This window comes from Canis lupus, chromosome 1 (assembly GCF_048164855.1).
Source record: "Canis lupus baileyi chromosome 1, mCanLup2.hap1, whole genome shotgun sequence".
Lineage (NCBI taxonomy): Eukaryota > Metazoa > Chordata > Mammalia > Carnivora > Canidae > Canis > Canis lupus.
Window position 1 is genome coordinate 76,415,043 of NC_132838.1, and position 12,944 is coordinate 76,427,986.

The following is a 12,944-nucleotide window of genomic DNA, read 5'->3' on the forward strand; positions in this document are numbered from 1 at the left end:
TTCTTTCTTATAAGTTATTATAAAAAAATTTATTTAAAAAGCCTAAATACACAAACATGATCAAACATTTAAAATTAAAAAATGAAAAACAAAATTAAACTGAAATAAGTTATGATTTCCTTTTCCTCTTTCACAAAAAAAATTCAAACATAAAAGGTCAAGTTTAATTCTAAGTATTTTTGTTTTTAATTGTTTTCTAATACAATTTTACTAAATCATTTATTCAGTCGTTTCTTTAGGTTCTCAAGGTGTTCTGTTTTAACATCTTGCAATGCCAGTACCATTGCTTTAGACAAGGAAGGATTAAATGAAATAGTCATTAGACAGCACAAATCTATTAAATCTCTCTGACACTTCTGCAAACCATCCAGGAACTTTTGGTATTGAAGAGGGTCCTTTTTTGACTGTTTCATTTCTGGTACTGAAAACCCTATCAAACTAGTAAGTATTTCATCTGCAAAGTCTACATCTAGATATGCAGTACCATCAGAAATCTTTGCTGTTATACTCCAAATGCCACCAGAACTTGAAAGATTTCCAGTTAAGGTTACAATAAATGCTTTGACCTTCACTGTTGTAATTTTCTTTGGTCTGCTGGCCATTAGAATAGACAAATAGATAAAGGGTGGAGAATATAAATCCATGGCACTAGAAAGAGGAGTGCTGTACTCTGATGATCTTGAACAAGTCTGTAAATGGTGATCATTTTCATTAGAAATGTGTGAACTGCTTTTTGGTACATAATTTACCAGCTCTCCATTTGATATTGATATTTTATTATTTAAGGAATGTCCATCTATACTGCTGAAGGTTTGTTTTATTTTATTGTCTGTCTCTGAGTCTTTATTTGTAAAATCATGGGGAAGGGGTACATTATTATGAACTGAAAAAACACTACTGTTTTGGTCTCCAGCAGATGGACTACAAAAAGATTTGCCTTCATTAATCATTTGTTCAGATAAATTTTTTTTGTTCCAATTATTATTTCTGCTTTTGCAAGTCAAAGAAAAATTACCCAGAGTATTAGGTTTATGTGAGACTCTTTCTATTGTACTCTCATCTGGGGTTCTGTTCAAAGTCAATGGCTGCAATTCTTCAGTTTCCATTTGTGAAACTATCTCTATACTTTCATCTGGGGTTCTGTTCAAAGTCAATGGCTGCAATTCTTCAGTTTCCATTTGTTCTTTCTGGACAGTTTCTTCTAAAAGCAAGGCCTCCTCCAGTGAAAAGTCATCTAATTCCCCATCAGTGAAACACATGGATGGATCTGGTGGTTTCTCTTTTGGTTTTGGAGAAATAATACGTTGTTCTTCAAAGCTTGACTGCCTTGTGGTAATAGTATTTGAAGAACTATCTGTACTGAAAAATCTTCTGTCTAAGGAGGTATCATTAATTGCTGCAAACTCATTTTCATCAAGACTTGCCAAGAGTTCTTCATCAGAAGGTCCTAATGCAGGATCTAGAACATCTGTAATTCCTGGGATGCTTTGGTTAGGATTATTTGGTATAACTGAAACTATAGGATCAGGTTCCCCAATTAATCTTGCAAGTACTTTTTCTTGGGCATATTCTTCTAAAAGAGCATCTACTTCTCCTCCCAACAGCTTCACATTTTCTGGTTTCAATAAGAGCACGCCAAGGCGGAAAGAAATGTTTCCATAAATCAAAATTTTTGTACCTGGGGGAAGATCACTATGAAGAACTGGAATAGACTGATATTCCATTCCCTGTATTTGTACAATTCCATCAGTTAGCTGTAGCATCAACATGCGTGAAGGCTTTGCTTCCCAAGGTTTTGGGGTGACCTGTGTTTCAGCTGTAATTAGGTCATTCGTTGTGTTCTTTCCTCTCAGCTTCTGTATCTGGGAATATGCAGGCTGACTGACATCAACCAATGAATTAATCTGCAGAGCAAAAAATCCAGTCAGTTCTCCTTTTGGAACTTCCAAAATGCCATCAGGTAAAAGAGGGTGTTCCAAATCTCTCAGATCAGTAAGAAGCCATTGCTCGAATACTTGTTTATTCATTTGTGCTTGACTCAAATTAACATTATCATTTTCCTCTTGAACCCAGTTAACACAAGCTTCCAACCACGTTAGAGGTACTTTAACATGCCACGTAGCTAAAAGCCAGGTTTCAACTCTTAATGCAATATTAGTTACATTCATTCTTTTAAAATAAATTATTGTGTATGTATTACCTGAAAACAAAGAAAACAAAAAAAATATGGTAATTCAGTACATTTAAATAGAGTTTCTACAATTATCTACAACTCACAGGTATAACCACACTCTTTAGATTTTTCTCTCTTCAACATCTTAAAATTCTTTGACTTTCTATATGGCCAAAATTCAAATACCACAAGTAATTAGATCATATAATGAGAAAAGCAAAAGGTTTGAGACAGATATATTCAAATTACAAATTCTGTGACCTTTATAAATTTCTTAACTTCTCTAACCCAGTTTTTTCATCTGTAAAATGCCAATACACCATCTATCTTCCAGGGTTGTTGTGAAGATTACATGACTAACATTTGTAAAGCATAATGTCAGATCTATGAAAGATACTGGGTAAATGGTAGTTATTATTATATTAATAATTGGATTCTAATCACTTAAAATTTAGTCAAAAAACAATAGTCACTAAGGTTTTCTTCATATGTTTAATTCATATTCTATTAAAACTTTTACTATTGTTTGTCCATCTAGCATTTAAATACATGGCCTGTGGATAAAAATATAACCAATAACAATGGAGTCTGAGCTGATATAAGGTATCTTGCTTGTTTGGCTAAATAAATCTCAACAGTCTTATACTTCTGATTTTCTCAGTATAACAGTAGTTGCAGAACACTAAACATTAATTAACCCTGTGGTCACAAAAGTATATTTTTTCCTCCCAAAGATGATAATATCTAAGACTTAATAAAACTTATAAAAGTTAAAAAAAAAAACTTATAAAAGTTTTAATGTGACCACAAGAAAACTTACCATCTGGAACAGGAACATAGGATTTGATGACAGGATTTGGAACAGCTTGTTCAGTGGAGTAATTATTATCTCTACTGTTCAGAAATGGCCCTGGGACAAGAAGCAGTAATGGTTATAAGGCAAAGCTACAGAAAGAATCACTGGTCTATTCGCATGAGTGTAAGAGTTTGGTGCTACAGTATTGGGGTTCCCTATTATCAATCAGGGCAGAGTGGGGTAAAACAATAAAAACATAAGGTTTGGTATGAGCCAAACAGAAACAAGTGACCTTGAGAAATTTATACATTGCCTGTGTGTTTCCTAGTCTGTATGTTTAACCTCATAAGATTACTGTAAAAATTAAAGAAGATAGAAAGAGGATGGACCACAAGGCACTGGCACAGGCACGTATCTTGGGCAGCTGGGCCAGGTGATCCAAGGGGGTGATCCAGCAAGCCTCTGGTATCCCCACCACCATGGACAGTCAGAGGATTTACAGAAGCTTCTGTAGGCTGAGAAGGGGGTGCCCAGAAAGTGTTCAAGGTCCACATGCAAAAGAAACTGAAGCTGAAGCAGGTCAAAGCAGCTCAAGCTGAAACAGAACAGTACAGCCTGCAAAGAGAGAAAAACGTCCAAGGGTGAGGAAACTGCAGCTATGAGATCCCATCGCAGTGGCAGCACTGAAGTGGAGGAGGCTCAGGAGATGATGACCATCTTTCAGGCATAATTCCAGCAAAACAGGAATGAAGTCCTAGATAACGTCTTAGCCTTTGAGACAGCAACCAGAAATTCATGAAAATTACCACATAAATGGACAAAGGAAGAAGAAAGAAGTGCCCGTTCCAGGGAATGGAATTTTGGATGCCTTCATGGAATATGAAATTTCAGCAAAACTTGAATTATATTCATGAAAAGGCAGTAAATTATTTCTGTATATTCTACAGCAAGTCCTTTCACTTTTTGGAGAATAACAAATCTAGCTTCTTTGTATGAACTTAAAAGCTTATCCTACTGTACAACATGTTGACTATAATTAATAATACTGTATTTCATGTTTGAAAGCTGCTAAAAGGGATGCCTGGGTGGCTCAGTGGTTGAGCATCGCCTTCAGCTCAGGGCATGATCCTGGAGTTCTGGGATTGAGTCCCATATCAGGCTCCTGCAGGGAGCCTGCTTCTCCCTCTGCCTATATCTCTCTTCTCTCTCTCTGTGTGTCTCTAATGAATAAATTAAAAGTTAAAAAAAAAAAAAGGCTGCTAAAAGAGCAAATCTTAAAAATTCTTATCACAAGAAAAAAACACTATAATTATATGGTGATGTTAACTAGACTTATTGTGGTGATCATTTCACAATGTATACAAGTATCAAATCATTATATTGAACCACTGAAACTAATATAATGCTGTTTTTATATCAATTATACCTCAATTTTTAAAAAAACACCCAGAAAAAGGAGTTTACCCAAAGATTTCTTTTTTACCTTGTATTTTTTAGAAATGTAATGAATATACATTGTCTGGTTCCCTATGTCTTTTAGCTCAAGCAACATATATACATCAGTAGTGACTTTGGGGCACCTGGGTGGCTCGGTGGTTAAGCATCTGCCGTTGGCTCCCGTTATGATGCTGGGGTCCTGGGATCAAGTCCCACATTGGGCTCCTCGTGGGGTGCCTGCTTCTCCCTCTGCCTGTGTCTTTGCCTCTCTGTGTGCCTCTCATGAATAAATAGATAAAATCTTAAAAAAAAAAAAAATACTGACATTTTCTTTATTAGATGTAAAAAAAAGTTTTGAAGAAAGAAAAGGGATTAAATGTTGTCATTTTTCCCTAGAGCTTTCTTGAGGGTAAGCAGCTTTATCTATGAGAAAGCAGTAAACAGTTATTTGTAACCCGTGTTAAGTAGCAGAGATCCTTAAAATAGTCTTTTCTGGCTAACAGTCATAACAATAGGGACATCTGGGTGACTCAGGCAAATGAACGCCTGACTCTTGATTTTGGCTCTGGTGGTGATCTCAGGATCATGGGATAGAGGCCCACCTTGGGCTGTGTGCGGAGCACAGGGCCTGCTTGAGATTCTCTCTCTCCCTCTGCCCCTTGCATACATGCATGCTCGTTCTCTCAATAAATAAATAAATAAATAAGTACTAGTATAATTGTTTGGGCTGCTTTGAGTTCCTCTTAATCAAAATTATTAGATGATAGAATTAGGATTTGGTTACATTTTATTACATGTTATTATTTGGTATATTGATAATCATTTAAAAGTAAAGACTATCATGAAATCAATCAATCAACCAATCAAAATAAAATAAAATAAAATAAAATAGCTAGAAGAGCCAGTATATAATCTAGTGGTTAAGAGTACAACTGCCAAATTGTCTCACACTTATAAATTTGGTGAACCTAAACAAGAGATCACATTAATTTAACAAATGGTTACAATTTAAAGGAGTTATAGTTGTGAGTTTTACATGAATAACATTTTAAAGGAGGGGCTAAGAAGGTCATTATAATTATAGAACTGGTGAATATTTAGAGTGAAAAAAGTGAGAATATAGATACATATTATGTTTTTAATTATATACGAAAAACAATTTAAAATTTCCAAGGCAGGAAAGGTCCCTGGCCCATTGTGTTGAAAACAGACCATGTAGAGATTGATCAAGACTCTTGAAGACATTTAAGACTATGGCACCCCTATCCCAAGTCAGAGATACTGCTTCTGCAAAGGATAAAAAAGAAAATCTCTGGACTGGGGGATACCAGAGTACAGCTGAAGTGGAGATACCATACTGAAAATAGAGGGAACAAATTAATTCCTAACTCCTACTAAACACTGACCACATACTACTCTCTTCCTTTACAAAGCACCCAGAAATACCAGCGACGAGTATGCTCTCCTAGAAAGGAGACTAGAAAATCTTCCTCTGGGCAGTCTTACTACCTTAACAGAAAAGACTTAAAGATATTAACACAAGAGGTTCTCCAATTAAAAAGCCCATGTTGAAATTGCATCCACAGACTCAGAGTTTCAATCAGCTTCCTAGTTCCCCTCTCTTAACCATAACAAGACATCTAAGAAAAGATTCTAACCATAAGATGCATCAAAAAAGAAAAAAAAAAAAGCAATGAAGTAACAATGAAAGGAGACAAAAACTTCAAAAAAGCCATTACTAATACCCTAAGAAAGATACTAATATCCATGTAGTAAGAATAGGATTCTAAAACAAGAGATATTCATAGGACATGGGCTCCTGGGTGGCTCAGCTCAGTTGGTTAAGGTCTGCCTTCGGCTCAGGTCATGATCTGAGGGTCCCGGGACTGAGCCCCACATCAGGCTCCCTGCTCCGTGGGGAGGCTCCTTCTCCCTCTTCCTCTGCCTGCTGCTCCCCCCTGCTGTGCTCCCTCTCTGTGTCTAATAAATAAATAATATCTTAAAAAATATTCATAGGACAAAAAACAACTCTTAGAAATTTAAAATATGATAGTGGAAATGAGAAACAGTAGAATGAATGGAAGATAAAGTCAAGAAATCTTTTCCAAATTTAAACATCAGTACAAAGAAATCAACAAAACACAGTGGGGATGGAAAAGAACAGTCTAGTTAGTCTAACAGACTAGGAGTTCCAGAAAGAGAAAAGAGAAAATAAATGAGGGAGGAGGGAGGGATAATCAGAGAAATAAATTTTTTTTTAATTTTTTTTTTAATTTTTTTTTATTTATTTATGATAGAGAGAGAGAGGCAGAGACATAGGCAGAGGGAGAAGCAGGCTCCATGCACCGGGAGCCCGATGTGGGATTCAATCCCGGGTCTCCAAGATCGCGCCCTGGGCCAAAGGCAGGCGCCAAACTGCTGCGCCACCCAGGGATCCCTCAGAGAAATAAATTAAGAAAACTTTCAAGAACTTAAAGATAAGTGCTTCTGAATGGAAAGAACCCAATATGATGGATAAAACATGTAACAAGGCATTATCTTTATGAAATTTTAGAATGTAGGGACAAAGATGTTGCAAACATCCAAAGAAGGATGACAAACAATAACGAATGAAAATGGCTTTAGATTTCTCAATAGAAACTGGAAGGTAAGTGAGCAATTCCTTCAAATTCTGAATGAAAATTATTTCCAACCTACAAATCTCCACCTAGGCAAAGTATCAATCAAGTATGACAGTGAAAGAAAAACATTTTCAGATCAGCATTGTCCAAAACAATTTTGTAATGGAGCATATGTTCTAACATATGAAAGACATAAACAAGAAAGAGGAAGAAATGAGAGGAAAACATTATAGTGAGGGGCATTTGGGTGACTCAGTGGTTGAGCGTCTGCCCTTGGCTCAGGTCATGGTCCTAGAGTCCCAGAATCAAGTCTTGCATCAGCCTCCTTGCAGGGAGACAGCTTCTCCCTCTGCCTATGTCTTTGCCTCTCTCTCTGTGTCTCTCATGAATAAATAAAATCTTAAAAAAAAAAAAAAAAAGCATTATAGTGAAAAGTATTTGCAAGATGTAAAGGCAAACAGCTCAGAGGCCTTGAAGAGAAATTATTTTTCAAGATAAAATCATGTGAGACCACTCTTTCCAGGATCTCCTGTTTTTCTCTTTCTTGGTTTATACTTCTATTAAATAGAGCATCAACATATCTCAACGCAGAGGAGAAATTTAAGTAACTGTAGGAGTTAGGGGTTAACCTGATGAAAAATGGTAGAGAAAAGAAAAAAAAATGACACTCAAGAGAAAATAAAATGTACTACAGGAAAGATAAAGCAGTATTTGTATACTACACAGCTTAGTTATAAGTACTTAGTTATAAGTAACATATGTGGTCATAACAGACACTCTAAATAATTATTTCACAAATTTTAATATACAGATTTGATAGCAAGATGGAAAAGGAATGGAAAGAAATCAAAGAGGTAGACAAACCATGACACTCTCAACTACAGAAAACAGAGTTGCTGGAGGGGAGATGGGTGAAGGAACAGGGTAATTGGATGATGGGCATTAAAGAAGGCACATAATGTGATGAGCACTGGGTTATATGCAACTGATGAATTACTGAACTCTATTTCTGAAACTAATGATGTACTACTATATGTTGGCTAATTGAACTTAAATTAAAAAAAAAAAAAAAAAAGATGTAATACCAAAATGGAAAAATGTGTGTGAAGGTAGAAGTGGGTGAGAGGTAGGTGGAGAGAGCTAAATTCTCATCTCTGCAGTAAGTCAACAGAAAGTGCCTAAAACTGAAAAATTAAGATGTAGTAATACCTGTATGGTTTCCTGAGTCCTAAAAGTAAATACAAAAAAGAATCAGCTAGATAAGTTGAAAGTGGTTGCTTCTGAGGAAGAGGACAGGGAATTGATATTTTTCAAAACAATTCTTTGAAGTTTGATATTTTAAATATATACAAAACTTTGTTTTTAAATCTTCTCCTTTCATTGATTTCTTTGTACTGATGTTTAATTTGGGGAGAAGATTTTAACTTTACCTTCCATGTGCTCTGAGTTTTTCATTTCTGCTATTAGCAATAAACAAAATAGTACAAAAGTATATCTTTTAAAATTAAAGGTATGAATTATAATAGTGATATACTGGGACAGATGGTAGTTACATTTGCAGCGAATAAACTTGTTGAATCACTGTTCTACACCTAAAGCTAATATAATATTGTGTCTACTATACAAAAAATAAATAAATAAAGGTATGAAAGACAAAATGCTTTCCTCCTAAGATCAAGAATAAAACAGATGTTGGGGTGTCTGAGTGGCTTAGCCGGTTAAGCATCTGACTCTTGATTTCAGCCCAGGCTGTGATCTCAGGGTGGTGGGATCAAACCCCCCCATGGAGCTATGTGCTCAGTGCAGAGTCGCTTGAGATTCTCTCTCTCTCTCTCCCTCTGCCCCTCCTCCTCAAGCTCACACTCTAAATAAGAAAATCTTGAAAAATATAAATAAATAAACAGATGTGCTACTCACTTTTGGCAGTACATATACTAAAATTGGAGGAATACAAAGAAGACTACCATGGCCTCTGTGCAAGGATAACACACAAATTTGTCAAGCATTCCATATTTTTATGAAATAAAAACTAAAAAACAACAATACACAATAAAGAATAAAGGAGAGGTCTACTCCCAACAGTTTAACATTTACAGGAGGCCGCTGTGAGTGCAATAAGGCAGGATAAAAATAAAAGGTATATAGATTAAAACAGAAAAAAAAAAATAGCATGCAGAAAGATATATAGACCAATAGAACAGAATAAAGAGCTAGAAACAAACCCTCATAAATATAGATACTCCAATGATCTTTGACAAGGGTGCAAAGATTACACAACAGAGAACGGACAGTCTCTTCAATAAATGGTGCTAGGAAAACTGGATATCTACATGCAAAAGGATGAAAATGGACCCTTATCTTACACCATCATCAAAAATTAACTCAAAATGGAGATCTAAATGTAAGGCCTGAAACTATAAAACTACCATTTACATTCTGCTCTGTGAAAGACACTAAAAAATATAAAGACACACATACAAACTCACACATGACAAACCACAAACTGGGGGAAATAATGGACAGAAAACTTGTATCCATTATATATGAAGAATCTATACTTAAAATTCAGTAAGAAAAATAACTTATGTTAACATGAATAAAACATCTGAACAGGCACTTCACCAAAGATATGCAGAAGGCAAATAAACTCATTAGCTCAACATTATTAGACCTTAAGGAAATGCAAAATTAAAATAACAATGTGGTACTACACATCTATTAGCATGGCTAAAATAAAAAATAACTGAGAATACCAAATATTAGAATTTTCATACATTGTTGGTGGGAATACAAAATGGCACAGCCATTTTGGGAAAACAGATAAGCAGTTTCTCAGAAAGAAAAACATACACTTACCATAACAATCCAACAATCACATTACTAGGTAATTACTCAAGAGAAATGAAAACGTATACTAATTAAAAACCTTTTCTGTGAATGTTTATAAGTAGCTTTATCATAATAGCCGAAAACAATCCAGATGTCCTTCAACTGATGATGGATATATAAATTATGGGACATCATTACAATGCAATATTATGCAATAATAAAAAAGAATAAACTAAGACTAGATCAAAGCCATGCATGAATGTTGCTATAGACTGCATCCCCCCAAAAATTCATATGTTGAAATCCTAATGCACAATGTGATGGTATTAGAAGTAGGGCTTTTGGGACATGCATATTAGGTCAGGAAGGTGGAGCTCATGAAAGAGATTATGGCTTTTATAAGAGACCACACTACCACCACCACCACTACCACGACCCCCACAGAGCTACCTTGCTCCTTTCACCACAGAAGGTTAGTGAAAAGATGGCCATCCAGGAACACAGAAGTGGTTTCTCCTCACCAAACATTGAAACGGCTGACACCTTGATCTTGGACTTCCCAGCCTCCAGAGAAGTAAATTTCTGTTGTTTCTAAGCCCTTCAGTTTATGGTATTTTGTTAGAGCAGCCTGAATAGACTAAGACAAATGTCAAATGTAGGATGTGAAGTGAAAGAAGCCAGACAAAGACTGCACAATTCCATTTACATGACATGCTAGAAAAAGCAACATTAGCAACAAAAAACTGTTCAATGGTTGCCCAAGACTAAAGATATAAGGACTGACTACAGGAGCATAAGGAAACTGGGGGGAGGGTGACAATCATGATGGTGGTGGTGATAGTGATATGGCTATGTTTGTTAAAACACATAGAGCTATACAAAAGAAAAACATGTTAGTGTATATAAATTATATCTCAATAAAAACTGAAGGTAAACACCAAAAGAATAGAAATGTAATTTCCAAGCTAGCCGAGGAAAAGAAATAAAGAAAACAATTCAACAGAAGGCATTAAGCAATATCCAACTATAAATAGAAACAATAAAATGGTTTAAACATGTCTAAATATATCAGCAATCAAAAATGAATATAGATTAACTCACCTGTTAAAAGATACTCTCAAAATGAATAAACCAAATCCAGTTGTATGCTTAAAGGACAGAACTAAAACAAAATAACATCAAATATGAAATTAATTAAAATAAACCCATGTTAAAACTTCCAAGCATGATTCCATGAAGCCATAGCTTAGTGACATCTTATCCTCAAGACTAAAAGATCTGTACAGTTGACCCCTGAACACAGGTTTGAACTGCACAGGCCCACTTTTATGCAGATTTTTTTCAATCATTATATTACTGTAATGTGTTTTTTCTTATGATTTTCATAATATTTTCACCATCTTCCTTTACCATAGAATACAGTATATAGAGGTACCCCGGTGGCTCCATCAGTTAAGTGTCTGTGGCTCAGATCATGATATCAGGGTTCTGGGATCCAGCACTGCGGTCTGGCTCCCTGCTCAGCAAGGAGCCTGCTTCTCCTTCTCCCTCTGCCCCTACCCACCCCCCCACCCCCACCTAGTTCATGCTCTCTTTCCATCTCAAATAAATAAATAAAATCGTAAAAAAAAAAAAAAAAAAAAACAATATATAGTACAATGTAACACAAAATATGTGCTAATTGACTACTTATGTTACCAGCAAAGCTTCTGGTCAACAGTAAGCTATTAGTAGTTACAGGGGAGTGGAAAGTTCTAAATGGATTTTCAACTGTGTGGTGGTCAACACCCTAACCCCAGCTCTGTTCAAGGGTCAACTGTAATTTTATTGTATCTGCTGTCATTTTTTTTTTTTTTACCTAAAAAATTAAGCCAAATCCAAGGCTCTTAGGTGTGCTCATTCAATAAGTTCCCTATTTCCTCCAATAAAATGTAAACACCACAGCACTGGCAGGTTGACCTAGTATAATTTGCAAAGGTGTTGTGGAAATGTAATGACAGTAAGTAAACTGAAATTAGGACAAAGTGTACCTTTAGTTGAGTTATAAACTGTTTAAGCAAATTATCAAGCATAAATGCCACAATTACAATTAAGTTGTCTGCAGAATGTTTTGTACTATAAGTCACTCTGGGGACAGTATATACCCCCATTATGACATGCAGCCACATAAATAGCAATGCTACTTTCTAGCTGAACCTATTAAATACTAGGAGCTAATACTATGGGTAATTTTAGGAGGAGGAAGGAACAAATGAAAAACGAAGAAAGACTGACTAGCTGTGAATTGAAAAAGGTCAAGGCTGGACAGAAAATGAACAAGGATGAATTTCAGAGATATAAATCCTATATCCCAGCAAGTACAGCTGTATAAACAGAGATAAAGATAAGGACTTGTTGAAAATCAAAATTAAAACCTCTTATTTGTAAGATTTTTAACTTTTTTAAAAATATGTTTACATCTGTTTTATTATACCTAAACCTCAAAATAACACGATAGAATAAGTAGTCATCTACATAAAATAAATAAAACTGAGGCACGAAGATTAAAATATAAAGATCAAAAACAAAACAAAACAAATCATAAAGACCATGTGGTAGCAGACCCAGAACTAGAACTAGTTCTTCTAATATCCATTTCTAAGCCTTTTGCTAGACCCTGTTGACTTCTGTGAAAAGAGGGAGTATAACCAGTCCCTTATTTACTTGTAAAACCCACTATAAAATGCACTCATAAAAAGTCATTCTAAAAGAGCACTACCTGCTATTATAATGAACACACTTTTCTCAGATCTCAAATAATAAGCTCATCTAGTATATCCTAACTTATTTCATTTAGTGTCAAGTGAAAGAAAAACTTAACATCACCCACTGCATCTATCTGTAACAGCTTCAAAACAATAGTGCCATGGTTAATTACTACTTTTTCTTTGCTATAACTCTACAAAAATACCACATAAAACAATTTCAAATTTTTAAAAACTTACAAACTGATGTTAAAATTTCGGTATCCATTTTTTTTCCCTTTACTTCAAACACATACTCCCTTGTTAGTGTTGTTGAAGATGACAAGTGACAAACTCCTTTCAAA

At 35.2% G+C, this 12,944-nt stretch overlaps 1 protein-coding gene, 1 non-coding gene and 1 pseudogene across 10 annotated transcripts in view; 2 read left to right on the top strand and 1 right to left on the bottom strand.

Moving 5' to 3' along the window:
- The window catches only part of RMI1 (RecQ mediated genome instability 1), an 18,771-nt gene continuing 5,827 nt past the window's right edge, over positions 1-12,944 (bottom strand). For 2 of the 9 annotated variants that reach the window (XM_072836247.1, XM_072836251.1), the window contains exons 2-4: positions 10,958-11,018; positions 2,994-3,083; positions 1-2,200 (exon numbers count right to left, since the gene is read on the bottom strand). In XM_072836247.1, the coding sequence (XP_072692348.1) occupies positions 216-2,168 (1,953 nt within the window). In that variant the 5' untranslated portion in view covers positions 2,169-2,200; positions 2,994-3,083; positions 10,958-11,018 and the 3' untranslated portion in view covers positions 1-215. Of the gene's footprint in view, positions 2,201-2,993; positions 3,084-3,469; positions 3,585-10,306; positions 10,325-10,957; positions 11,019-12,944 lie in introns of those variants that run through there. The other 7 variants (XM_072836241.1, XM_072836252.1, XM_072836293.1 and 4 more) reach the window with 5 other exon arrangements.
- On the top strand, positions 3,078-4,178 carry LOC140605876 (V-type proton ATPase subunit G 1 pseudogene; annotated as a pseudogene).
- Positions 8,934-9,044, top strand: LOC140608854 (U6 spliceosomal RNA). Its single transcript, XR_012010853.1, has one exon. It is a non-coding gene; the product is annotated as a U6 spliceosomal RNA (small nuclear RNA).